This window comes from Astatotilapia calliptera, chromosome 22 (assembly GCF_900246225.1).
Source record: "Astatotilapia calliptera chromosome 22, fAstCal1.2, whole genome shotgun sequence".
In the NCBI taxonomy this organism is placed as follows: domain Eukaryota; kingdom Metazoa; phylum Chordata; class Actinopteri; order Cichliformes; family Cichlidae; genus Astatotilapia; species Astatotilapia calliptera.
The window spans coordinates 14,357,549-14,384,933 of record NC_039322.1 but is presented as its reverse complement, the minus strand read 5'-3'; the positions used below and the strand labels follow the sequence as shown (position 1 = coordinate 14,384,933).

The window sequence follows — 27,385 nt, the reverse complement described above, 5'->3', positions numbered from 1 at the left end:
TAATCTAACAGTAATAGAGTCGATGCAAGTGATGAGATATCAAAATTACTTGCAAAGTCACACTGTGTTACATGCAACATATCCAATGCAAAATGCTATTGAGCCATAAAAAGAGCAATGCCAGGGCAAAATGTACAACCCACAGATTTATAATGGTTACTAGTTTATCAACTTGATATCATCTTCATATTTTTTTAATGTGACCAACAACATGTGATTAAAGAGGGTGCCACCCTGTGTTTTACTGTTTGATGTGGAGCAGGTGTGCTCAACATTACCAATATAAAATAAATCGGTAAAAACTGAGGGTTTTTTTGCCATCTCATCCTTGGTATACAAACACATAGTCTGACAAGTTTGAAAATGTCTTCACAAGTTATTTAAAGGCATCTAATTCACACAATTTCCTTCTCTTTTTCTCTCCTACAAAAACAAACACATGCTCATTACTTACCTTTATAGTTGATTTTAAAGCCGATAGAGCCGACACTCTCATCTGACTGTAGGTGGAGCCACATCTGGTGAGTCATGCTGACTATCAGGTCAGGAACAAAGCTACCTGATAGGCTGGAGCACAAAACGCACTGCTATTAAATCACTGTCACCATAATTACTACTATAAAAAAGTATCATTTTCATCATTGCAATCATAGCTATAATCAAATTCTCAAGTGATTCTCTGAACAAATTGCTGGAACATACTGCACTGGAGCTCAGTGCTTTGCTTTGGTTTTGCAGAATCCTGCCTGAGTATGGCAAATTGCTTTGAGTACTCTGATGCTATGCAACCTTTTTTCAGAGTGCCAGTCCTGTTTATAATCAAAAGCTAACAGTGACCATCTACAAAGTGAACCATAATCACCCACTTTGTAAAAGGTCTGGCACTGTTGTCTTTGTGGGCACTACATTTTACAAATTCAAGAACAGTGGTAGATAATGCTGATTTCTGTTATATAATCAAATTATTTTATGCCAAAGAGATAGACCTTTCTGAGTTAGGTGGACGCTGACGCTTTGCATCAAGCCCAGAATAAAAAATGACAAAGCAAAAGACAAAAAGTACCTTTCTCATTGATTATTCTCATAGAGCACTGCTGCTTATCTGCACAGCTGGTCTCTGTATCGCTACATATCAGTGACATTTACTTATAATATAGATATATTGTAGAAAGATTTCAAAGATGTTTTATCTTTAGCTAGTAAAATGGGAACTAGGTGCAGTGATTTATTGAAACATGTGCAAACATACATGGGAATGCAGTACACAAGGTACAAACAGAAAGCAAATATTTGGCATGAGCAACTTTATTGCTCAGCAAAGCCTGAACTGTCTTAGCCAAGCTTTCATGTAATTTCTTCAGGGATAGCTTCAGAAAGCCTGGACGACCACTGTTCACTTAAAATTACAAAAAAGTACTGTAATATACACTGATCTCTGGATATGTCGAAAGCAAGTGCAAAAGTATGTCAGTTTATAGTATAATACTTACACCTGTAGAATAGTCGTAGGATCTCCTACCTCCCCTCCATCTCCAATAGTTAGCGTATCATAGGCAATCTCTAAGTCAAACTCTTCAAAGTTGATCTGGATGACCTAAAGTTGACATGCATGAAAAAAACAAGCATATTCACATTCATGTGAGTTATTATTCCAACACAAGTCAAGCAGTAATATATAACTTTATTTTTTAAAATCAGGGCTACTCAATCAACAATAAGAAGAAGAAAAAGAAGCAAAGTTCAGAAATCTCAGCACCCAGTAAGGAACGTGGTTATTGATTCCAGTTTGGAGGTCATCGCACTGAGCTGTGTTTCCTAAAATTTCAGTTTTATACCAGAAAAACCTTTGGCTCAAAAAATTCCACAATCATTTTGAAAATGGTGGATTTGATCTTGATCTGGTTATAATTGCATTAAAAAATGTAATCTACACTCTTGTAGTCCTAAAACTAGCGTGAGCTCAATCATGTTGCAAAAGGTTACATATTGTATCTTGTCATGTTAAGACTTTTACCTGTGATGACATTAAAGTCATCTCAGTCTCTGAGTTATACCTGAGCATACTGTACATGAATCATTAGAATTCATTCATGCATCACACAATGAGGCATGATTTCATTCAGTATCGCACAATGAGGAGGGAAGACTGCAAGTAACACCTCTGCTGTACACTTGAAGCAGTGAGTAGCAGCACACAGCTCAAAACTCTGATCGGGAATTATTAAACCAACACTTTCTGTTTCATCTAAGACCAGAGAGAAGCACATTTGGCAAAAGAGAAGAGAGAATGGGAGGAGGGTTGATAGAGAGAATGAAGAAGATGGAGGCAGATGGAAGAGGAGAGGACAGAGGAAGAGAGGAAATGGGGGTAATAATGAGCACATCTTTGATGCTAGCAAAGTACAGTGGTGGAATATTTCAAACTAAAATTCTGACTTGACCCTCAGGGGAAGACTGAAACCTCAGTCTGCCTCCGCCCTGCTCTTCTTCTCTCCTTATGAGGAATTTCCAGATTTCCAGAATGAATATTCTGCTGGAGCACTTCAAAGGCAACCAAATGCATCACACAGATCTTATTTTCCTGTATGCTGGTATATTAGCACTAAGCATATTTGCATGCATATTGGCACGCTCAACAACTCTGTATATTTATTACGTTTAGCTAAGACGTCAATACAGTTCTCTTTTTCCCTTCACTACACAATTTAAGCACCAGAAACATGACACCACTACTGTGCATGCTGAATGGATACAGTTCATTTTTTATGCAACTTTAGCCTATGAATTTATGAAAAGGGAGAGAGCATAAACAGTGGCTATTCCTTTAGTGTCACCTGATTTGTTTTAGTTTATGGGGTTCATTTTTTTGCCATTTAATACTTGCTTTACCTCTTCTGCCACAAGCAAGTAAAGTTATCTTTTGACTGACAACAACTAATGTAGACATACCCAAATATACCAAAAAAACTGGGAAAGCGTAACAGCACCATCACCCGATTTCACCGGAAATGGAATAAACAAGAGTGTATACAAAGATGAAGCAACAATCTGCCCACTGCTCAAGGTGCTGACTCAGTCTTATCAGTATGTGAGGCAGCAGATTGGATTAAAGCATTACCTACAAACCTGTTAAAATCTCTCTGGAAAGCATGCACACAGACACACGGAAACAGACAGGCACAGGCTTTGTGGAGATTACTGTATCTATTGCTCTGATTACACAGTTGCCATATTCACACACACTTATTGCTGTATTCTCATGAACTCAAAGCAGGTTCTCAGCACAGCAGCAAATCTGAGAAGTAACAGCCGCATTTATATGACTGTTTTTACAGATTTTATAGAAAGACAACATCAGATCGTGCTTTTACAAGGATAATCATGATGATCACAATACTTAAAAGTCACGTTGTGCACTTTTAACATCGCAAATGGTTGCTGACATAGCTGAATGACTTTCCATAAGTGAAACACTGTTCAAGAGCTTACAAACTTTATGGAAAAAGGTTTTTTATTTCCTTTTTCCTTTGCACCTGCAATAACGTGTGGATGCCATTCTAGTGCAGTGTTGAAAGTATAGAGGATGGGCACTGGAGACGATTAATTTGACAGCAACAAGTACGGGTCTATCAAATGCAAATGGTGGAAAAATAATGGAAGCGCTTCATAGATATATTTTGAGTTAAATGATCAGAGATTACCAAAAGCTTTCCACAGCAGGTTTGGGATAAAAAGGAAAAATCTTGAAACTTACTAGGCACAGCAAAGAAACACATCCAAATGTGCATAGAGAATTCAAAGTGAGTGGGTTTCACTTGTTCAGTGCATGCCAGAAAGAAGTGAAAATGAAATCGTGGTTGCAGTGCTCCACACACAACATTCACAGATTGATAGCTCATGAAGTAAGCTGGGAGCAGTCATTACTGTATTGTCTTTCACGCTATATTTCTGTGTGTGTGTGCCTCCAATTTTTATAGTGCTTACAGTCAAAAAAAGTGAATGATGAGACTATACTACCAAATAATTGGTATAGTGAGTGGGTTTAAACAATCCTTCTATCCCAAGTAGGTGAAATAACTATGAATCGGGCCAACAAGCAGATACAAAAAGTTTGAAGGCTGAGGACAACAAGGGCATCGATATGCAGAAACACTAGAAATGATGCCTTTTGCTTAGTTTGCTGTAGGTAACAAAGCTTTGCTTCTGAAAATACCTCATTCTGAAATGGACTCTATAAGGAGTATTCCATTAGAGTTGTTCTGTCTTGTTGTATATGTCCTTTACAGAATGTCCTAATGACACATCAGCACAGTTCACACAGCATTAAACACAGCTAAGCCATAAGCACATTGCACTGAATCCATGCATGCACTTACGTTTATGCATCTATGAATGCTGCACTGAAGTCGGCTTCGACTGGAACCTCATTAGTGGGAATGTGAGGGTCAGTGTTTATGTGTGTGTTCCTTTTTACATTTAGTGTGCTCAGTTTGTGTTTATGATAGATGAAGCTGAAAACTCCACATATTTCCCCTCTCTTCTAATTGGTTGGTGTTCATGCAAACATCCATCTCTCTGTCGATCTCTTTTCACTAGCTATCTCTCCCGCTTTTCTCTTTCTCTCTCTCTCTACCACCCTCTCTATCTCTCTCTAATTGGCTGCTGCATGTCTTCCTTCTATCCGTCTATGGCCTCTAGCCAATGAGGCGACAGAATTGGATTTCTGCTTGATAAAGCACTTCCTTTGGTTGTCGTGGAGACAATGAGGTGAGCGAAGCTCCTCCCTACTTATACCATAAAAGATCTTAAGATACTTTGAAGATATAGTTACACTAGGAATATGTGAAACACCTGGTGAGTGACACAGCCGGTGATGTAAAGCGGGCATTGACAGGGCTGGGGGATAAAAGATTGTCTGTGACAGCATTACCATAAACCCCGATCAACACGCTCCCCTTGAATGTGCTTCTCCAGTATAAATCGTGCCATTGTGATGAGACCTGGGATGCAGCTGATGAAGACTGATGGTTAAAGTCCGAGACTACTCAGTGTTTTGCCCCTTACTTATACTTTTTTCAGCTTGGACTGCCAGGTGCATCCTTTCCAGATACCAACTCTGAACAGGAACTAGTGGGAAAGGCTGTGCCTGCCCCTTACTGTTGCTATGCAACTACTGAACTATAGAAAGCATTAGAATCACTGTTCTCCTATGATAAATGTTTAACATTTTTAACCTGAGCCCTTAAAAGTGCTATGCTGTTCATCCCGTCAGGAAGATGCAGAAGCATACCATTTCTTTAATGACAGAAAACCAGTGGAGTGTTTTCTTTTTCTCTTTGCCTACTAGCTTCAGTGTATGTCTGATTTTTTCTTAAGCCTGCAGGGCATTTCTGAATTTAATGCCTACAGTATTAATGGAAAATCTACCTAAAACAATTCCTTCCTGTCTTTGAATTGAATGCCCTTGCATGCAATACCTTTGTGTTTATCATAGGGGTGCTAACTAAATATTCATCATCGCAGCGCTGCAGTAGTCATCTTGTATCCATGTGTTATGCATTAGACTGTGCATGCAAATGTGAATCGGGCCACAGAAACCTAGCACACACTTTATAATGTAAAAGGCTACTGTTTTAGGTGTGTGTCCAGCTGTCATGAAAAGACTAAAAGATAGCTAAGCACCTACAGTATGTAAAGACTTTTATCCAATCTCCTGTATCATGACCAAACGATAGTAAGAAAGAAGTGTTTTGATTTGCTCATATCGCAGAACATGGAAATTCAAGGAGAAGGAGAAACCAAATGATGGAGAAAATACAGAAAAGGAGAAGAGAAGAGAAGAGAAGAGAAGAGAAGAGAAGAGAAGAAGTGAAGTGAAGTCTAGTAATGGGCATGCTGTCCTACCATCCCCAAGGTTAAATGAGAACAGGAGAGAATGAATTGGCTCTAAAGGCTCATTCTGCCAAAACTAAATGAAGCAATAACATCAGAGAGCTATAGAACCCCATTAACACTTAACCTGAGAGAGAGAGGGTGGTGTATAGGCAGAGAAGGATGGAGGGAATGGGGCTTGCAAAGATCGGGAGAGAAGAAGAGTGGGAGAGCTTTGGAAACTATGTCTCTTTACCTTCAGAGTATGAGAAGGCACCTCTGTGAGAATCTGTGTGAATTTGCGCAATGGAGAAAGAGATAGGAGGGAAACAGTGAAAAACAGATTTTTCCCCTCAAGTGCTCTCCTCACTCGCTGTATTCTCTCTTTCTCAGTAGTAATTTGATGGTTTCAGCTTGAGCTCTTTAATGAAGAATCTGGGTAATTCTGAGGACAGTGCCTCTGGGAGTCAAGGAGGAGGAGAGTGGGCAGTGTAAAAAAGAGACAAAGAGAAGGAAGAGGCAGGATGAATGAGAGAAAGAGTACAAGTTGAAACAGGCAGAGATGTATAGAAGTAATAAAAAAAAAAGAGATCTTCTTGCTGTAGAGACAGGACTATTCCCTTGTTTGGAACGTGTTATGCAGGCTACACCCTCTTGCTCTTGTGATTCTCAGACTGCCTCTCTTTTAAGGAGTTTGGGGTTCTTTTGTTGCCTTCCCTCATACTGAGATCAACCTACTACTGTCCTGTTTGCTAAGTTGCCCCTCGTTGCCACATCAGCTCCCTAATTGAGAACAGATTTTTACTGCCAGTACACCAGATCATCACTGCTCCCATTCTGTCACAGTCATTTTTGCCCATTACCTGTTGTTTACCTGCCAGTTCCCAACTGTGTACTTGCCTCTGCCACCTGCCCAACATATGTAAGCCTGCTTTTGGACTGGTAAATTACCTTTTACTCAACGAGATGCTTCTCTGGATCTGCAATTTCCTGTTGTCACTAAACATCTGAAGCATGCAGAATGTGAATTCCTAAACCAACGGGAACTTATAAACACTAACTGAAATGTGCTCAACACCAACTGTGAGTGCAGCCTTAACTAGAGAAAGTGACTGCAGTAATTGCAGATCAATATCCTGTGCACTGTGGTAGTGTGTTTTACTTATTGTATTTTTTAACATAATGTTTAAAGTAAATTATTACCAACTTTCTTGACAGTGAGATACAGTATACACCCTTTTTTTGTGAAATACCAAAACATTATATTATAATATCTAAATCCAATAGTCAAGATGTGATTGAAGCAGAGACTTTCAGCTTTAATGGCCAAATGATATAATAATAATAATTATTATTATTCCATGACAAATTAAGCAGGTAAAAGATCTGAAGTTGAACTTGTATCTGTAGCTTTACACTGGAAGTCTTCGAACGAGCTCCAAAAAGATTTGGGGCCAAACAAACCCATCAGAGACAAAGGAAAAAAATGTAAGAAGTGGCCAAATTAACAGTCTAGTTCATTTCTACAAAGAAGAAGTGCACCTGCCCATTCAGCAACATTCAAATCCCTGAAAGACCACAGAAGGCAACTAAAGTCAATGACTGTAGAATTCTCTAAGCCTGTCCTGGGCTGAAACCACCTCCCCCCAAAAACAACTTTAGACATGTGAAACCAAGATCACTCTGTAAACTGCATCTATGATTATAAAAAGAAAAAAATGGTGGAGAAGGAATGAAAACGCTAATAACAGAAACCACACAACAATACATGTCAAACATGGTGGAGGCTACATTATAGTATGGGCTTGCATAGCTGCTAATGATACATGCTACACTCTCTACTCTGATTCAGCCAATATCTGCTGAACGGTCCAGACAGCGTTCCACAGTACTGACTCAAGAGCTTTCAAGGAAGAAGCTCTTGGGCTGATCTCAACCCGATAAAGCATGCTTTTCGGTTCTTAAATACAAAACTGAAGGCAGAGAGACCCACAGGCCCCATAAACCATAAGCAGCAGTGGAAGATTGCTGCAGTAAAGGTCTAGAAGAGCATCTTAGAGGAGGAAACATCACATTTGGTGAAGTTCATGGGCTGTAGGCTTCACACAGCCACTGACTAGCAATGATTTTAATCCAAGTATTAAAATAATCCTTATATTTTAAATTTTGCTAGTTTCTCCAATTAATTTTGAGCCTCTGAAAATAGGGGGCAATGTCTAATTTTGTAAGAACCCTTAAATTGAAGCCTGCTTTTATTTGGCAAAACAAATCTTCTAGACCTTGTTGTATTTTTTAAAAAATTCTAAATGCCTTTGAAATTGATCTACCGGATTAACCGATGCTATTATTTTTGTTTTTATTTTCAAAACATACTTCAGAGCGGTGACAATGAAAAGCAATGACAGTTATCTGATAGCATTAAAAAAAGTTTGACAAGATATTAATCCACAACCGAGAGTTTTTTTTCATATTAATAATTTGAATCCTATTAGCTTTACATGTCCACACAATTCACCAAGGCAGATGAAAAATAAATGAAGGTGAGAGAAGAGTTGTGGGCAGACAAGGATTTGTCAGTCTTTGCCAGGCCGATTTCTTTCTCTCTGACTTTGCTATCTGGACCTAACAAGTCTCTACTGTATGTACTGTATTAGACAAATTCAAAGACAGGTAGGACCTGTGGTTGTATAAAGAAATATATATATATAAAGAAATATAACCTTAGATTTCAAAAACTATGGATAACTGGTAGACTGCAATATGAGGAAGTCAATTTCAGGCTCAGTTCATGTTTTAAAGTTGTTTTTGGGATGAGATACCAGCAGTGTGTACTATGATCTGAAGGCTCTTCAGCTTTAGAATCATTTAAATTGCTCTGCTATGCAGTATTGTTATACAGTATTTACCTATAATATTTAATATTCCTTGGGGCAAAAGGAAAACTTTTTTTTTTACCAGGAATGTGGTCTGTGTGGTATACGTCTCGATGCACAAACAAACATTGGGTTTGTTCTGAATGGATGTCTGTCTCTTCATGGCACGTACTGTATAAATATATAATCCCCTGAAGACCTCTGGTGTGATGTAGTGTCATAAAAAAAACATGTGTACCTTGTGGTTCTGTGTGGTCTGTGATTCAGTATGGCATATAGCAGATATGATGTAGTGGGATAAAAGACGTCATACATGTTTAGGATGGTGCATGGCTTGTACGTGATGTGGCGTGGAACACTACAATACATTACGAGGCACGGCCTGTGAAGTCCTTTGAGATAAAGGGCTACAAAATGTTTTTCTGCTTCATCTCGTCTTCATTTAGGTTTATGTGTTTGGCAATATCCATTATCATTTATCAGACAATAGATATACAGTAATTTTCACCCCTCTAACATGTGTCGCACATTTACACACACACACCTGAAACACAAAGGGTCCAAATGGCCTTAGTGTTGTAGCCTTCAACTGTCACCTACACAGTATAGCCTTCAACAGAGAATGTATTGCTTTAGACCATAAACCAGAGGCCTTGGGCAGTGACAGAGAGCACTGTGTGTGAGAGCAGGGGGGAGAGAGAGAGACAGAAAGGTTCTGAGCACCAACAAAGTGACTGCGTGTGTGTGTGTGTGTGTGTCCGTCTCAAAAACAATATGCAGTGTGTGTTTGAGCAGTTATATATGTAAGTGTGTGTGTGCACACGCTTGTATGTGTTTGTTCGTCCCTATTGTGCTGACGCAGGTGTTGCCATTGACGACAGAGTGGTCACAACAGAGCCCCGAGTCGAATAAGGGTGCGTGTCTGAATACCAATCAGATTTCTCGTGGGACATAAAGCGGCCAATGGCAGATATCCATCTAACCTCCAACCTATCGTCTGCCCCTTTGCGGGATTAACCAATCACACAGAATCAAATGCGGACATGCTTTGACTGGCATATAATTTACAACACCTCCTATGTGAATTATTATCAACCCATTTCAATTATGCAAAAATGCTTCTTAACCAACTTTGTAAATGCTTGTAAGAACTGCTGATTTATATCAATTAAAATTAAAGCGAATGCATGAAATTCAAATGGAGCGAAACCTTCAAGCTGGTTCAGGAAGGAAACTTGGGCTGTGCTGCTAGGCTGCAATACTCCACATACTTCTGCATAGCGCTAATTCTTTACAGTAAGGCAGAATTTCAGCTCACATGCACTTATCACTCCTGGCTGTGTTGGTGCTGCTGTTGCTTGTTTAACATTTCATAAGCCCCCATTACACCAAACCTGGAGGTTTCAAGTTCCACTTTTGTAACTTGACGGGTTTTCCCCAATTTTAGCTTGGGTATGCAGAGAGAAAAACAGCATCAATACTAAGTATTGCTTCTTCACATAATAATAATGTATTGCAAGTGTGCTTGCTGATTTAAACTGCTTTATAATGAACTCTACAATTAGAAAGTAGGAACTATTTTACTTATTACTTGTTCTATAACTACATGTACAGGCAATATGTCTCTATGGTTAAAGTGAGTTTGTGTATTACCAGTGATGCACTTTGATATATGTGTTTTGGAATTAATTGATCTCTCTTCACACTAAATTTGAATTTGAGAATTTGACAGCGATAGAATCAAAATGAAGACTTACCTTATTGGGATTTGAGGCAGTAATTATCCACACACACTGTGCATTGTTCTCATATTGAATTGGGAAGTTGGGAGATGAAAAGGTTCCTGATGGCCCCTGAAGATTACTGCCACAAGTCTTCACTGTGGAGAGAAAACAAAGCAAAACAAAATAAAACATAATGTCATTGTTTTAAAAGCAACCGAAGCATTAATATTGGTTTTAGCAACAGTAATTGTAGGCTGTTGAGTCACCACACAACAAAAGAGTGACAATTAGCTTTATAATTAAACCATTTAGGTGATGTTTAGCCAGACATATTTAGGATACAGCCTGCAGCAAAAGTGTAACAATTGTGGGTAACAGCTCAAGTTTAGAGGAGAACAATTAAAGTGGATTTAGCACAGCTGAGAGATGCAAGGAAGAAGTACTGTGACAGAAAGGAAAGAGAAGAACAGAAAGGGGAAAGAAGAAATGAGTCAAGTGCAGACAGGTACAGAAAGAGGAACAGAAGGTCACATAGATGGTATTGATATTGCCAGCAACATCTCTCTGGATAACAGTGCTTAATTGGAAGCTATTGGGTGTGAAATACCACAGGATTAGCTAGAACTGTAGTATTGAGTGACAGATACATTCACCTGCAATTTGCTGAAAGTCAACAACTTCGCTTTACTACAGGTGTTATAATTACAGTCCGTCTTAAAAAAAAGAAACTAAAAAAAAAAGAGGTGAAAAAAGTCAACCAGAGGTATGAAAGTGTAAAGTGGAGATTCTCTCTGCTGAGCCATAGAAATTTACTTCTTATTTTAGTCAGTGCCTGTGCTGGAACCCCTTACAAACTCAAACACTAATGCTGAAGTTACACTTAGTGAAGTGTTGAAAATGACACATGCTAGGTGTTCGATAAACCCACTAAGCCTTTATTAGGCTTTGTGTTCTGACTAGATGTGATAGAGAACCTGCCTGTCTGTCCTTGGGTCGTCCTGTTAGAATTGGGAGGTAATTTTCTGGTTGGTTTGAAGCACCGTTTGTTCCATAATTAGTTTGTTCAGTGGCAGGCCATAAGAATACGTACAGTTAACAGCCACACAAACACAAACACACACACGCACACACGTGCTCACAAACCCCTAAAACAAAAGAATAAGCATCAACGCTTAAATGTGACGGTCTCATTTTAGAAGCGGGCTACAAATGTACGTATTCAGTCGAGCTTATATTGACACGCACTGCACAAGAGACAAATGCACCTAGCATTGCAAAATAATTGAGTATATATATAGATAATATAGATCCTTACAAATGGAAACTTTCAAATACTCTCAGACAAAAGCCCACTCCCGACTTTAACTCGGTGGTCAGAATGAAGGAAAGGGACAAATAAAAGAATAAGAGCCACAACATGTTTGTCTACGGGTCTTTTTGTGCTTGTGTGTGTGTGTGTGTGTGTGTGTGTGTGTGTGTGTGTGTGTGTGTGTGTGTGTAATGGACTGCAACCGTGAAGTGCTGTAAGAGAGTGTCAGAACAAGTACAACACCCCTTAGAGACAACCTTATATAGTTCTTTTCTGTTTCTATGTTTCTCTGTCTTACTGTCAACGAGATCTTTGCAAGAGTCCCGCCTGACCATACCCAGTTGTTTCGTGTTTCCCTAATTCTCATAGCATCCTCAGCTGACCTGCTCTAGTGTTTAGCTCACAGCGGTTTATACACCGATAGATATGTAGAGATAAAGTGTGTGTTTGTGAACATGTGTGCACGCTAGGGTTGCGCGTGAGAAATGATTTAACTGAATGTCTCAAGACTTGTGTGTAAGCTCGTGTTTGCGAGTGCACTGACAGCTCAATCAGCGTGTCCTGAACGAATGGCCAGCCCATCACCGTGCCCACAGCAAAACGGGCATGATGTTGCTATAGCAATAGCGCACAGAGAGACTTATCACCAGAATTACCAGAGGAGCTAACATCGCATAACTTACGCTGAACTCCATCTGTCTCTCAGCCTGCATCTGTCTGTCTTTCGCTCAGTCTGTCTCTCCAGGTCTTTTATTTTCATGTCTTAGTCCCCTTATGAGCCATTGAATGTAGCTCATGGTTTACATAACGCTCTATCATTTGTTCTCAGTGTCTCTTCATTACCTTTCATATCTATTTTTCTTGCTTTCTCTTCCTGTGTCTTTTGGACGTTTCACCTGGCAGTGGGGCGCTGTGCTGATATATATTTCCATTTAATACTACTTTGTACTACTTGTCAGAGGCAACTGTTATATTTTCTACTGCACTAAACTCTTGTAAAGGTCTCATCACGTGTTAAGTTCATATGGGCCATATTTCAATTATGGCCCATATGATGATCACATACATTTTACATGCTGTTGTAGATAAAACTATTTTCCAGTGTTGAGCTTAAAGCAATTAAAATTACACCTCCTCCCCGATTTTTAACTCGCTACAACAACAAACCCATACTGTTACTCACAAAAACTCACTTACAGTATTTTTTCAAGAACTAAAATTGATATTTGACATAATTTCTTCACAATACCTCAATTAAGAAAATTCCTGTACATTTAACATACTAACTCAGCAAACTGTTACTTAACTGTGCTTGCACATCAACACAATCCTGAATTTCGATGACCTTAACTGTGTTTGCTCTCTTCCTCATACTTCCCTAACAGCAGGGAAAGATATGGTTCTTTCTTTGCCATAAAGTCTGTGTGACAGAACCCAAAGTCCATAAAAATCAATCTGATAAGCCTGTTTTAAAGCAGCCATTTTTGCATGGAATAGTAGGTAAACACAGATGTTGCTAATGACATTAATTAAAACTGTGTACCACAATACAAATGACCTTTCGTTATTACAATTACTAACACCTGTGTTTACCTGCTATTTTGTGCCAGAATGGCTGCTTTGATGTAGGTCTGCACCCAGAGTTTTGGATCCACAGGTGAGAAATGGGCGGTGGAAACCATTGCAGCATATGTGTGTATGAGGTTGGCATCTTAGCTTTCGGATCTGGAGTCAGTTTTGTAGAATATAGGTGTGAAAAATCATTTTATTTTAAATACAAATTTCTATTTATACATATTCATATATTTTTATGCAAAACAGTTTTACCAAGCCATCAGAAATCTAATTAAATTCCTGGCAAACAGAAACCATATCACCCGCCAGTGTGTCTGAGCTTAAGGTGGCTAAAACCTTGTGAAGTTACAGAACTGGTTTCTAGAGATATCTGGGTTTTTAATTTCAAATGTTTCATTATTTAGAAAACATATATGTCATTTGACCCACTGTTAACATGCACACAGTATGCTGGATTGAAGACATTTGACATGTATTTATAATAGCACAATTGTAATGCCTGTCAGTGTGTGTAAGTTGAACGTCTGTCTCTGTGTTTCTCTGTATCGCTTTCTCTTCCTCTCATAATTATTTATGTTGGCACACAGTATACAGGGTTTAAAGCCAAAAGAGCCACACTATCATTGAAGCGATAATGAACTGCAGATCAAATTAAAAAGAAGAAAAAAGTGATGATAAATACATATTGCTGAAATCAAGAGCGTGGTTAAGTAAATGCTTTAGGCAGGAATAGTACGGAGTGTGTGTGTGTAACAACATATACACTTTGTTTTTATATTTTCAGATCAAGCAGAATCCCCCAGGACTCTCCCTCTCTTTTTCTGTCTCTCACTCTATCACACTTAGACAAACACGCTTACCCACATAAACCACTGGGATGTGAACCAAAATTAAATGGTGTTCCAGGCAAGAAACACATTGCCAAAGTCCATAGTGTAGCTCCAACGCCCTTGCAAACATCTCCCCAAAGTTTTGTTTTATAGATTCAGAGCATAACTGACGCACCCCATAAGCACTGGGAACATTGCTCTGAGAATGTTTTTGAATTTTAATACTGTTTAGCTTCACAATATTTTGGCTCAAAAGAGCTTCCTCCAGACTGATTTGCCTTACACTCAAGGTCTATAACTCTGCTTTCTCAGCAGGGTGGCCTTTGTGGTTAGTGAATCGTCCCCACAGTGGAAGCTTAGCTTCAATCATCCATACTGCTATACCTGCTGAAGCATACCAAGGACACTTAACCCTTAAGAGTTCCAAATTATCTGCCTGGCCCTCTACCTCACTGCCCCTCAGACAGCATAAAGAGCAGTGGATGTTAGGATGCCTGGGTCGTTGACCCAGGGTTTTTGAGTCTATTATATTATTTATCATTTCTAGTCTTTGGTTTCTTTGTTAGAGTTCTGTCTTATGGTTTATGTCTCTGTGTAATCCTTAGTTGCTGTCTCCCCTGTCGGCTATATCTCCGTGTCTGTGTCTGCCCTGGTCCCACGTCTCTGTTCCCTCTGTAGTGCCTGCCTGTGAGTCTGTCTGTAAGTTCATTCCCTGTAATGTTTCCTGTTTTACTTTGAAAGTCCGTGTCTCATGTAAATGCGTCTGGTTGTGCTTCCTTTGTCTCGTTAGGCCTGATTTGCCCCAGCTGTGTTTCCCTCCTGTTACCCATTCCCTGATTGCTCCTCTGTGTATTTAAGCCCTGTGTTTCTCTGTGTCCGTGTTGCAATCTACCCCTATCGTGCGGTGTGTTCTGTCTGTGTAAGTGTATTTTGTATTCCTAGTTTTGGTGCCCTTTTGAGTTCACGTCTGTCTCCGGAGTCTGCACTTTGGGTCCTTTTCCTGCCTGCACACAGCCGTTTCATAACAGTGGATGAGAGACAAGTCACACAGAAAATACAATCAGATATCAAATCAGATTTTTTTTTTTTTTTTACAATTATACCTTTACCATTAAATTTCTATTAGTTTGCCTTACATATTGTGCACAGGCAGTTTAAAGTAAACTTTTTGCTATGGAGTACCAAAGGACACTGAGCTTTGATCTCAGGAACCAGTCGCTGTCCATCATAAATTGCTTACGAGCGTCTTACCTGTGTTCTACCTGTGAGCTATTGCGGCTGCCTCAAGACTTGTTGTCAGTAAAAAGACAGTATCCCCATGACATCAGCTGCCTGCAGCATTAAACATTTAACAAGTCATTAATTGAAGGTTGCGATGCTGTTGTCAGTCTTTGTAGGTCCCTTTAATCTCGACAAGCAAAGAATGCAAAGAGTGAACAAAAAGAGGTAATACTGAAAAACTTGTGATTACTTTGGTTGCTGGCAGATTTAAATGGTTGCCTGTAGTTTACATTAAAATATATCTAACTGTCTGTAAACACATGCCAATGGTTGTGGAGAGACATTAAAACTATAGCTAGTGCAAAATAGAGATTTTGAAACATGCTGGTTGCAGCGGTAAGGCACAAGTTTTACTATGGAAGTGAACTGGTTCGTGTAACACTTTTTCAGGATTCACTAATGCTCATCAAGTAGTTAATGAATCGTTACTGACAAGTTGGCCCCTTCCATGCAAAACATGACAAAACATAACTGCAGGAATCTGTTAGTGTCCAAAGCAATGGCATGGTAGTTTTTGGTGCATTGCACTCTTGTGACCAGTTTCACCTATCGGCAGCCAGCAACCTCCAACAACCATTTGCCAACCAAATGGACAATACACATTTGTCCAAGGTCATTGACTGTTATCTAGGCCTAAAATCCAAATTACCAGTGCCAGTATTTGATACTGAGCTAAGCATGTTAAGAAAAGCTGAACAGATTCAAGACAGTTCAATTTTTCCTAATAATGAGGTAAAGATTACAACTTAGATTATGATAACTGAGGAAACATCCTGACTAAAGTTAATTTCTTGGTAAATAAATGTGACTTGATTAATTGTTGACATAGTTGACCAAGGACAGGTAATCTAAAACAAACTTCTAAATTGTTTTTCATGGAAAGAATCAGGGCCATTTTCTTATTGAAAAAAGGGAAAAACTTTTTTTACTCAACTAAGAAATCTATCAAGTTTGAGTATAAATTCGATTTTTTTAAAAGCTGTATCTGTATCAGGTTTGTGTCAGATTGGAGATCAGAAGTTTCTGCAGGATGGTCAAACTGACTCTTTTAACAGGCTGTCTACAGGAGCAGATAGATTGACCAATGGACACAGACAATGATTGATGACATCATTAAGCTGGAACACAGTGTTCCACTGGCCCTCGTTCTGGTTGGAGCTTTAATGGGTACACACACAAAAAATTGGGTAGACACACAGACACTAACGCACACGGAAAAAAACACACACACATACAGAGCAATGCCTGCGCATTACGGTTTCTCCCCTTTTCTTCTCTATTATTGGAAATCAACATATGCGCATGTGAGTCTGTGTCTATCCAGCTGATATATAGCACCCTTCATTGAGTCAGTATATTCAGGCAGATCAACTGAACACCCCTGGAGTTCACACACACAGAGACAGAGAGAAAGAGTTGGCTCAGTGGCCTTGCCATCTGTCCATTAATCAAGGTGCCACATGGACCGACTCCCTCTTTCTCTCAGTCTTTCTCTCTCTTTCTCTCATAAAGTGGTGGACAGAGGGACATTGCAGTTTGATGGCTTATTTTATACTTTTTTTTATTTGGTTTTGTATTTGTTCTTTTGTATCTAATAAACTGATTACTGTTCTGTGTCCATCTTGCAGTTGTTGTTGTTGTTTTTCTTAAAATATATATCTATCAACCTCTTTCTGGTGGTTATACTGTTGGTATACTGAGAGCAGATTTCTGCAACCACTTTATTTTCCACATAATGTTCCAAAAGAGACATTTAGCTGTATTTAAGTGTTTGACAGGAGTGACCCTTTAATAAGTCAGCTGGCTTGATGCTTCCTGACAGATTGCCTCTCTCAATGTTATTCATGAGTTTCCACTTTAGCTATTGGCTGGTTGGCTGTAAAGGTCAAATCTGAGCTGTGTTCAGTTAAACACGGCCCTTATCTCACACCGTTTTGTTCAACACAATGAAATAAAGTAACCTAAAGAGGGACACTTTTCTCCGTGAGGTTCAAATGTTTACTTGCTTACCTGTTGAACTCTCCTTTGCCAGCGGAGGTGCAAACAGAGGCATAGGGCCATTTTCATTGGGATCAAGTACAAATTTTTGCGCCTGCATCTGTTTCATAATTGTGTGGATTAAAATGAATGCACTGGCGCCAAAGTGGAGAGCAGTGCAGGGTGGTGTTTATATATTTGGAGCCTGATTTTTTGGTTGGCTTGTGCATTTTTTAATAATATTTAATTGGAATTTCCACCACCTCAGAGAATCTCTTCAAACACTGTTGGTAACCTAACAGATTAATTTGTTTATCAGAATATGAACTCAATTTTCGATGATTTTCTGCTGGAGTTGTAACTCACACAAATTGCATGTTTACACAGTTGTTTGGAGTATTCACTTTACTACAGACAAATATAGTCCACTTAGGCGCAATGTAGTAAAAACAAGATTGTTATTTCCATCTGCAGTAGTTTATATTTAGCTGGATGGCTCTGTTCTGGGACCTCCTTGCCATTCTACGCACATATTTACAAAGCTGGATGCAGCGAGAGCAGCAGAAAGATCTCCTGGTCCGTAACAGAGCAGATGTGACACTCATTAAGACAGATTCAAGACTGAAATGAGTGGTTCTGGTGGATGTGGGTTGCAAAGTGGCTTGCTAATGCCACAGGCGGTGAAATCAGCTGTAATCAGCTGGGCTGTGCTTGACCTTGTGGCCAGCCCGTACTATCCTCAATTTGATTGGCTGCAATAAAAAACATTGTTCATTGTATAATGTTACTGAAGTTGTAACACTGTAACAATTTTTTTCTCACCACGAAGGATAAAGAATTTCAATTACAATTAGAAACAAATGATGCACAAAATAAAGTAAGCTGATTGTCCATAGCTTGACCACCATCACCTAAAAAACACATCATCACTACAGCTGTTGTCATAGTAGCCCTTTTATTAACGCATGCAGACCCACTCGAGCTCCTCCTCCTGATCCTCTTGCCACTTTGTAATTTATATAGCACCAACAACAGCTGCCTCAAGGTGCTTTGTATTGTGAGGTAAGACCCTACAATAACACAGAGAAAACCCCAACAATCATATGTCCACCTATGACCAGGTCATTGGCAGCCGTGGGAAGAAAAAATTCCCTTTTAAGAGGAAGAAACCTCAGGAAGAAACAGGCCTAGACAGGGGCAGCCATCTGGTTGGAGGTGAAGACAGGGAGAAAACATTTCCACCAGAACTAAAACTGAACCAAAATGAAGCAGTCACACATGAACTTGTATTCAGTGTAACAGGCCCGAAGAATCCCCGTATTCTTTGATATAGCACCTACTGCTGCACTGCTACTGACTGTTAAAAAAGGAGTTTCCCAAAGGTAGAAAAGAAAAAGGCATCAAATGATGATGATAGTTCAGACCACTTCTAGACAACAGAAAAGGCGATTCTGCTCTCAGTCTATTAGCTCAAGATGAACCTGCCTTCGCCTTTAAGGCAAGCGAGAAAGGTTCAGAATTTCAATATTAGATTTTCGTCTGTGAGGGATTCTTTTTAAATAGCTTTATAGATGGAGCAGAAGTCTCTACATTCTTCTGCCTGCTTTTCAGCTAAGCCATCAAAAGCTTTTAATGTATATGTACCATGTTTACAGTTGCAGAGTATTGTGGTTAGTGTTTTCTGGTTTTTATTTCCTGTGATCCTGGCATATAGCTCAAAATAAGCCTCAGCATTGTTGTCAGAAAGATGTGATTCTTGTATTACACGCACTTTGTCCTTCAAACAACCTCGCTGTGGGTTTTTCTCGGATTTACGGAACTTTTGAAGATGGACGCCTTTCTGTTTCACTGCTTCAGCAATGCCGGAGAGACACACGCTGGATAACAGTTACGCACAGCGGTACTGGGAGGAGTAGTGTCACAGAAAAGTTCTGCCACCCATTTTTAACAATATTACAGTCACAATCAGCACAGGTAGTGGGTCATTCAGTATCACCTATGATTAATAAAGGTACATTTGTCAGACATAATGTACAGAATGGTGAACATTAAATATAACTTCCTATTGTTGGCCTCTGAACATAAGGTGGCAAGAACTGCTTTTAAACAGCTTATAGGTGGGGACAATGTTGGAGTAACAGTGCCCTCCATTGTGAAACACTTAAAACAACAAAGATCAGCTGGCAAAAAAAAAGACTAGTTACTTAGCAACAGCAACGAAACAGGATGGTGCACTCTGTCACGGCTTTGTCAAAAAGTTGTTCATGGTTGTTTTTTTCTGTATTTCTTTTCTTCTTCTTCTTCTTTTTTTACTGTGTATTATACCCACCAGAGCTTTAACAATGCACACCTGCTGCTCTGAAGTTACAGCAGCTCTGCGGAAATGTCTCACTCTGCCCACACGCTTTTCCTGCAAATATCCCTGCTGACGAATGGCTCTGTTTCCCAGTGATACACTGAAAAAAATATGTTGTTGGATTTACTTAATTCAATGGTGGACATTTGTTGCACACAGATGTTTTGCTTTGGAAGCAACTTAAACAATTGAGTTAAATTAACACAATTTATTCATGTTCAATAAACCTGTGCAATTTGTGTTGATAAAATGTGACTTAAACATGTTTTGATGAAGTAATTTGAGCTCTTGGAATATTTTAATCCTTCACAATTTTTTCACGTTATCCCAACACGATTCAATAACTTTTACCCAATACTACTTGGTCACTTAAATACTATATGTTATCTTCAAATTACATTTTGCTATTATATTCTAGTATCAAATACACAATTTTCAAATGGAGGCCTTATAACAGATTGTATTGTTCTCTTCCAAGATGGTTGCTGGCATCCACCAGTAACCTTTCAAAACAACATGTCTAATTTCACTGCAGTAGGTAAAGAATTAAACTGACATTACTCCTCTACTGAATCTATATAAATCAACAGTTAAATAATGTCAGTTCTTCCGTGTTCTCTGGAATCAATCGCAGCAAAGAAATTAGACTGTTTCTTTTGAAAAATGTTGGGAAAGAACAAATCAAAACATTCTATTTAAGGCCTCTGACATCAAGATTCAGTTAAACAACAATTATAACTAAACAATTTGAGGTAATGTTAGTTTCCATTAACATTAAATTAGGTTACTGAATTGGCAAACACCTTCCTATTAACACTACCCATTTTACCCCAATAACTAAAGAAATTAGCACTTGCAGGTCAAAAACTTTATTCAAGAGACGCAAAAATAACATTGATACAGTGACTGTCAAAAATTACAGCACTGATCATACTGTGACATCTTGGTTCAAAACAGCACACTTAGAAATATTCAACGTTCTTTACTTCAACTGAATGAAACTGAAAATACCATTTCACACGACCCATATGGGATATTTAGACTGTATAACTGTTCACGCTACATCTCTTCACTAGTAAAAGAAAGAAAAAATACAAAGAGAAATTTAAAAATGCTGCCAAACAGACAAACAGAACTTGTACAGAGCAAAAGGAAAAACAAACAACAACAAAAAACGGCTCGTCCTCATGGCAGTTGCAGAGTATATAAAAATGAACCCTGCGATCCGTTCCTGGAATTGAGCTTCAAAAATGCAGCAGAACAAGTGTGAGATTTAAATGTCCTCTCACCTAGAGCTGGTCACCTCACATGCATAACAGTGAGCTTCGTTGCAGGAGCAGTTTTGTCTTAGTTGTGAGCTTTTCTTGAGAGCTGAGTTGCATCCAACTCCATTACCACCCATTGAATCACCTCAAAAGTGTAGCAGAGTTGTGATGGGTAACTCATGTTGAAGGAATAAAAAAGGTCCAAACAGCATGGCTACTGCAAAGGTCACGTTATCCAGATCTTGAAGAACAACATCAGAAAAGTCATTGCCTGGCGCATCTCTGGAGACAGATGTTCATTGTGGTTTTCTCAATCTGTGCAGTGGCCTCAGTCAAGTCCTGGTTAAACACAAAACATTTCTTTAAGATTCCTTTTTAAACTCATCTCTTTTGAATCTACCAGTTCTAATGTTAGAGTAATTTAAACCAATGCAAGCAACATAGTAAATAGCTATAGCCAAAGAGTGGCCTGCCATGCTGCCATTCATGGTCTAACAGAGTTTCTAAGAGAGGGTGAAAAACATAATAATTTCAAATGCTTTACATTAGTTTTTGTTAGAAAGACACCGGCCCATCAGAAATCCAGGCTATGTCACTCAGAAGATGTTAGAATTTAGACTTTCAGCCCCACAATTTGGTTAGCTGTTGGTCAGTTGGTCTTTTTTTTTTTTTTTTTCAAACAAAAGCTAATGTAAATACTGGTGGGATTTTCCTTTGTTCATTAGAATGACAAATTTAAAGTTTTTTCACACTGATGTGACCCCTAATACAGGGGTGGGGGTGGGGCCTCAAGGGCCGGTGGCCGAGTTCACTACCAGGCCTCATGTGAGCTTCAAATTATTAAAGAGGACTACTGGTCCTAACCAGTCCAATGAGGATCAAGTGGATAACTAAATGCATTTTTAAAGGTTGCAAATCCACAATCTACTCATAAAACACTCACCATGAACTCCTGCACCAAGATGTTGCAATTGTCTTTCACACAGATGCGGAGCACTTTGATGAGGGACTCCGAGCATTAATGTCATCCTTGACTATTATAACAAAGAAAACAGAGATTTGTGAACTTTTCAGTAGCACAGAAGAAAATGATCCCAGACAAAAACTCTTGACTTTTTAAACCAGTCAACATGCAACACCAGCATCTACAAAGCAATATCAAAAGTTCCTGTTTGACATCAACTTTATGGATATATAGTTTCCAGAACATTTATTTTTAAAAAAAGATAAATTTTTCTCAGTGGGCCAGTAAATGCATGACGAAAATTATGGCATCCTTTTAGTGGAATCAGTACTCACAGGTAATAGTTGACTGTTTCAATGGATGTAGCATAAAAATTTTACTGACCTAATGCAATACATATACACTTTGTAGTTAAAGAATTTTAAAGTTCTTACTGTCATAATGGCAGCTACATCCTTTAGCTTTGTGCCCTGTTCCCCCGATCACTTTGCAAACACTTTCAGCAGACTGTCAGAGAGAAACTCAGCTCCGTCAGAAACCTTGACTGTAAAGGCATGGTTGGGATGCACTGGAATGCTGCATTTTATCTGAAATGACATAAAATTATTTTGAAATAACAGCAGGCACTGTGCTTGGTTAATCAGTAATGTTTTGTTGAATAAAAACTGTGTTTCCAGATCTTATGGGATTAAAAAAAATCCAAAGATGTTTGTTTCTGATTTGCAACCCAACAACCCACAAGTTACAACCTCATTTCAGTTCAAGTGTGCATTAATGCGAGTCCAGTAATCACCTTTCTGGCAATACATACAGGTATAAGTTAAACCTATGGCAGATTTTGGATTTCTCAGTTGTATTAATAGGGTGAGTATGCATGCACCTAATAATTATAAAAAACCCATTATAATTAAGTTACAGAAACGAAAATAGAATATACTTTCTTACCATAACACCTTGAACCCACAATCCATCAGCTGACTCCTGGTGAAATGCAGAATAGAGGTCGTCTCTCAATGTGCAGCAAAAAAAACAAAAACAAAAACAAAAGGACAGCAGGTGAGGCCAGGAGGGGTAGGGATGTAAGCTAGCATAATGCCGCTGATGATATTAGCTAAAGCTGTTCAATGTCCAAAATCTCACTAACACCATGGTGCAGTAAATACACAATGTAACTGAAGAGTCAGTTGGCAAATCTATTCACACAGAAAACCAAATTATGTTATGAGTGCCTCGTAATTAGGTTTAATGTGATATTACGGCTCTTGTGCCAAAGACAAATTCAAATGAAAAAGCGCCAATTCTTTGACAACAGATAAAACAGCAAATAAGCTAACGGCTCTTTTTTAGCATGTTACATGGCGACACTCTAGACGTTTAACTACATTTGGCTGAAATATGGTAAATATTAATTCAAAAAATCAAGACATACCAAAAACGTAGAGTTGGCTGCTCGACTTGACTGAGATGGATGCCTTTTTTAAACCACGATCCAAAGCCCGCGAGATGAAATCACGCGTGGTTTCACGAGATTTAACGTTGCTATCTTATTGACTTACTTCACCTGAACATGATATGAACAATTTAATACACCCTTTCTGCATATCATGTAGTTTTTACACTATATAGTTACATTTAACTTTAAAACATGAGGCAATTGTGTTAAATACATGCAAGATGCTTACATAAATCCAAGAGATGGCCAGTCCCTTTTTTTCAGTGTAGAGGTCATCCCATTTAACCACTCACTGCTCCGAGGGACAACACCAGTGACTTAAATGTCATTGGCAGTCATCCTTTGGGGAGACTTTAGCCCCTCATCACATCCAGGTAAATGTAAGGCTTGATTGGCTTAATGTCAGTAGCTGTATTTAATTGCTCATTATAAAATATTTAGTGATAATGACTCCCTGTTAGCTATTAATGATGATAAAGAGCCAATCAAAAGGTATTAGCACTGTAATATCTCTAAAAATGGGTTAGATGGTAATAAGGCTGATTGGTGGGAACCAACAAGTTATACATGATATATTCTACCTGCTTAAAAAGGATCTGTGCTCACACAGTACCAAAAACCTTAATGATGGTCACTTCCCGTGTTTGGTTCACAAGAGAAACCTGAGGCTAAAGTCGAGGCACGAGGTCATATGGTGACCAGCGGGCAAGAGACCACGACCAACAGCTGGCTAACACCTGGAGGTCCTGCTCAGGTATCTCTGAGCAAGACACTTCATCCCTCCTGAACGCTACAGTGCAACTCACCTTTTGCCCAAAATGTAACTGTTGTTCATATGTTGCTTTTTATGTTGGATTCAGTCAGTTTTAATTCCAGCGAGACTGTGATTTCAGCCTAAAGTAGGTGTGACATTTTCCAGCGTCTCTCTACCCTCTTTCTTCACTTTTTCGATTTCTCTGCCCCCACTTCTTAGTTCCTTTTGTGTCTGTATGTTAGTAATTATTAGTTAGAGGTTCAAATATTCCACTCTCACACACACATGCATGCCCACGCACAGCCGCACACACACACGGACCCATGCCCAGAGAATATTGGTTTTTATGTTAAAGTATGTGTCTCCAGCCACGGACTGAAGCCAAGTGAAGGAAGACATGACAAACGACTTTGGCATTTAACATGACAGACGCCCTCTCTCTCTGTCTCCCTCTTTCCGTCTTTGTGTGCGCGCGTGTGTGTGTGTGTGTGTTGTAAGTATGAATCTATAACAGTAGCAAATGTTAAAAAAAAATCCAGAAAAAGAAAATCAAACATTCTCAATGAGGTCAATGATTAAAGTCTGTAGTCACTTATGTAACCATATGCAGAGTGATTGCATAACTTGTGTCACCTAAAAATAAATTGTAGTGGTAATTGTGTTTTTTCATTTGTGTGCTATTTTAATTAAGATCAAATCTGGTGCTTGTGTAGAGGAGTGTTTACACCCTACTGTGTTTACTTCATTTGAGGTCCTAAACAATCACTATCATAGCTCCCCTGATGAAAGCATACAGCCGTAGCATGTTACTGAGTCGCTACACTGCAAACATTGGATTATACTTTGTTTTGTTTCGTAATTTTATAGCTAACGGCTTGAAACAGTAATGGGATTTTCGTTCCACTGTAAACTCAGCCCTGTTCAACTCAAACTGATGATAAGCCAAGGTAACTGACTGACCACAGTTACACATGCACATGGAGTCACCCATGGACAGTTAGCAGGTTTCATATTTCATATTTGTGATTACAGCAGATTTCTGTATGTGTGCCTGTGATGTATATGCTGGTGTGGGTACACAAGGAAGGCATTTCTTACCTTTGCAGACAGGTCTGTGGTCACTCCATGCTGCAAACACTTCTGCTACTCTCTGGCAGCTGATACTTTTGCTGCCCTGTAGAACATAGTCTTCTCCGCAGCTAAAGTGCACCACACTCCCAATGCTATGCAAAATGGAAAAAAAAAAATAACATAGTGTAAGAAAAAAAAGAAACACAGGTATAAAATGTTTATGCTGCAAAGATTCTGTACAGATGTGCATTTGTGCATTTCTGTTAAAAAGCAACTACGCCAGTGTTTTTCAATTGTACCTGAAGTCATTGCCATGGCGTTTTCCATTCTCTGGCTCTCCTGGGTCTGGGCAGGAGTTAGAAGCCTGTCTCACACCGCCTTCATTTACTACACAGAGAGACAGACAGGTGGAGAGCCGAGGAAACACGGTTTAGATGAAGACAGACAGAAGAAGTATTTGGTTCACTGGATTCCACGAGCAATCTTTCTCTGAAGTAAAGGTTTAGTTTTCTGACTGCTATACATTATGAAACTCATTTTTATGCTCACATAAATACACTGTAATTCGAAATTTACCATCAAATCAACATGGTACTGCTTCAATGCGCCCTCGCATCTGTCATTCCTCTGAATGACAGATGTGAGGGTGCCTTTAGTTTTAGCTTAGGAAATCTGCCTGCTTTATCACTCATTCGCTTTACAATCAGCAGTGAAAGAAAAAAAAAGTTCGACCAGGAGATAGCCTAACAGACAGGCTAGATGGTGGGGTGGGCTGTAAAGGATGACACAGCACTCCAGACACGATCTTAATTCTCTCACAGACGAGCTAATCTTGACAGTAACCCTCCAAACATCACAGAGGTAGAACAGAGACAACAGACAGGACTGCACAAACACTTTCAGACTGCAACATCAGGACAAACGTGGATCTGACAGGATGAATCTTTACTCAGTATCTCTCTTTAATTATAAGACTGCTGTTGTACTGTTTTTCTTCTGTTTTTTAAATCATTTTCCTTTTGTCTTTCGGTCTGTCCCCTTTGCCCCCATCTATGAATAAAATAACCTCATAGCAGACCGTTTAGACCTTCTTCTTTGTGCAGCAACAGTTTTACTTTTTTTAAATGAAACACTGCTGCTTTTTCTGTCCCAAAATAAGGGAGGCACCACGTGCCATAGAGCCGTTTCTGGTACATCGCAGCAAAGCAAAAAGTATTAGTAGTAATACGGTATCTTAATGAGCTGCATTCCCTGATCCTTAATGAGATCAGGGTGAGGGTAAACTTATTTAAATTACCCTTGATTTTCTCACAGTTTTTCATTCAGACCAGTGAATACAGAATTAGGCCCCTCTGAGGATTTTTGAGTTTTTTTCTTCTGCTTCTTCCCAGTCTGTCATCCTTTCGTAATGTCTAGTGTCAGCAGAATATTACTAGAGGCAGAAATCAGCCTGGTGTGCTTATTTATTTTGGCTATAGAGCAAATAAAACAGCCCGTGGTCTATTTTGATATTCAAATGCAAGGAGTGATATTCAATTTAGAGGGAATAATAGTTTAGTGTGGTATAATAATCAGTTTATTTTTAAAGCATAGAGTAGACAACAGTGCGGCACTGTTCTCTTGATTACTAATTTCATTAGGATGATTAAATTACGAGTGGAAGAACATAATTCTATTTGTGTTATTTGGATGATGAATATAATATCAAAATGATTATCTTTTTTTAACTTTGCATGTTTTGGTTTTGTATTTTATTTATGTGTATAGGTTTTGCTGCTCTAATTAGTCAGCGTCCCCCTCATCTAAAGAAAGGCTCTTTGCAATGAACACAGGTTAAAAAAAAGAAAACGTCCTGAATTTGCAAGAAATTTAAACAAGTTTTTTTTACTCAAGAACGCTTACGAAGTCAACTAGTCTCACTGTTTTGAAATTAAAACTCCCTTGCCACGTTGTTTAAGATACTTTCTGGTTTTTTTTTAGTGTTCTGCACTGACTCTTGTTGTAAGACAATTGCTGGTGAAAACTGATAAAAAAACCAAAAAAACAAACTTTTCTCTTATCTTAACCCCCCCGCAAAAGCCA

At 38.9% G+C, this 27,385-nt stretch overlaps 1 protein-coding gene across 2 annotated transcripts in view; it reads right to left on the bottom strand.

Annotated features, from left to right (window-relative positions):
* The window catches only part of csmd3b (CUB and Sushi multiple domains 3b), a 403,942-nt gene that overhangs the window by 116,671 nt on the left and 259,886 nt on the right, over positions 1-27,385 (bottom strand). Inside the window, exons 10-14 of one of the 2 annotated variants that reach the window (XM_026157423.1) lie at positions 25,603-25,690; positions 25,331-25,455; positions 10,502-10,623; positions 1,491-1,594; positions 455-567 (exon numbers count right to left, since the gene is read on the bottom strand). In XM_026157423.1, coding sequence (XP_026013208.1) covers positions 455-567; positions 1,491-1,594; positions 10,502-10,623; positions 25,331-25,455; positions 25,603-25,690 — 552 coding nt within the window. Of the gene's footprint in view, positions 1-454; positions 568-1,490; positions 1,595-10,501; positions 10,624-13,084; positions 13,372-25,330; positions 25,456-25,602; positions 25,691-27,385 lie in introns of those variants that run through there. The other variant, XM_026157424.1, reaches the window with a different exon arrangement.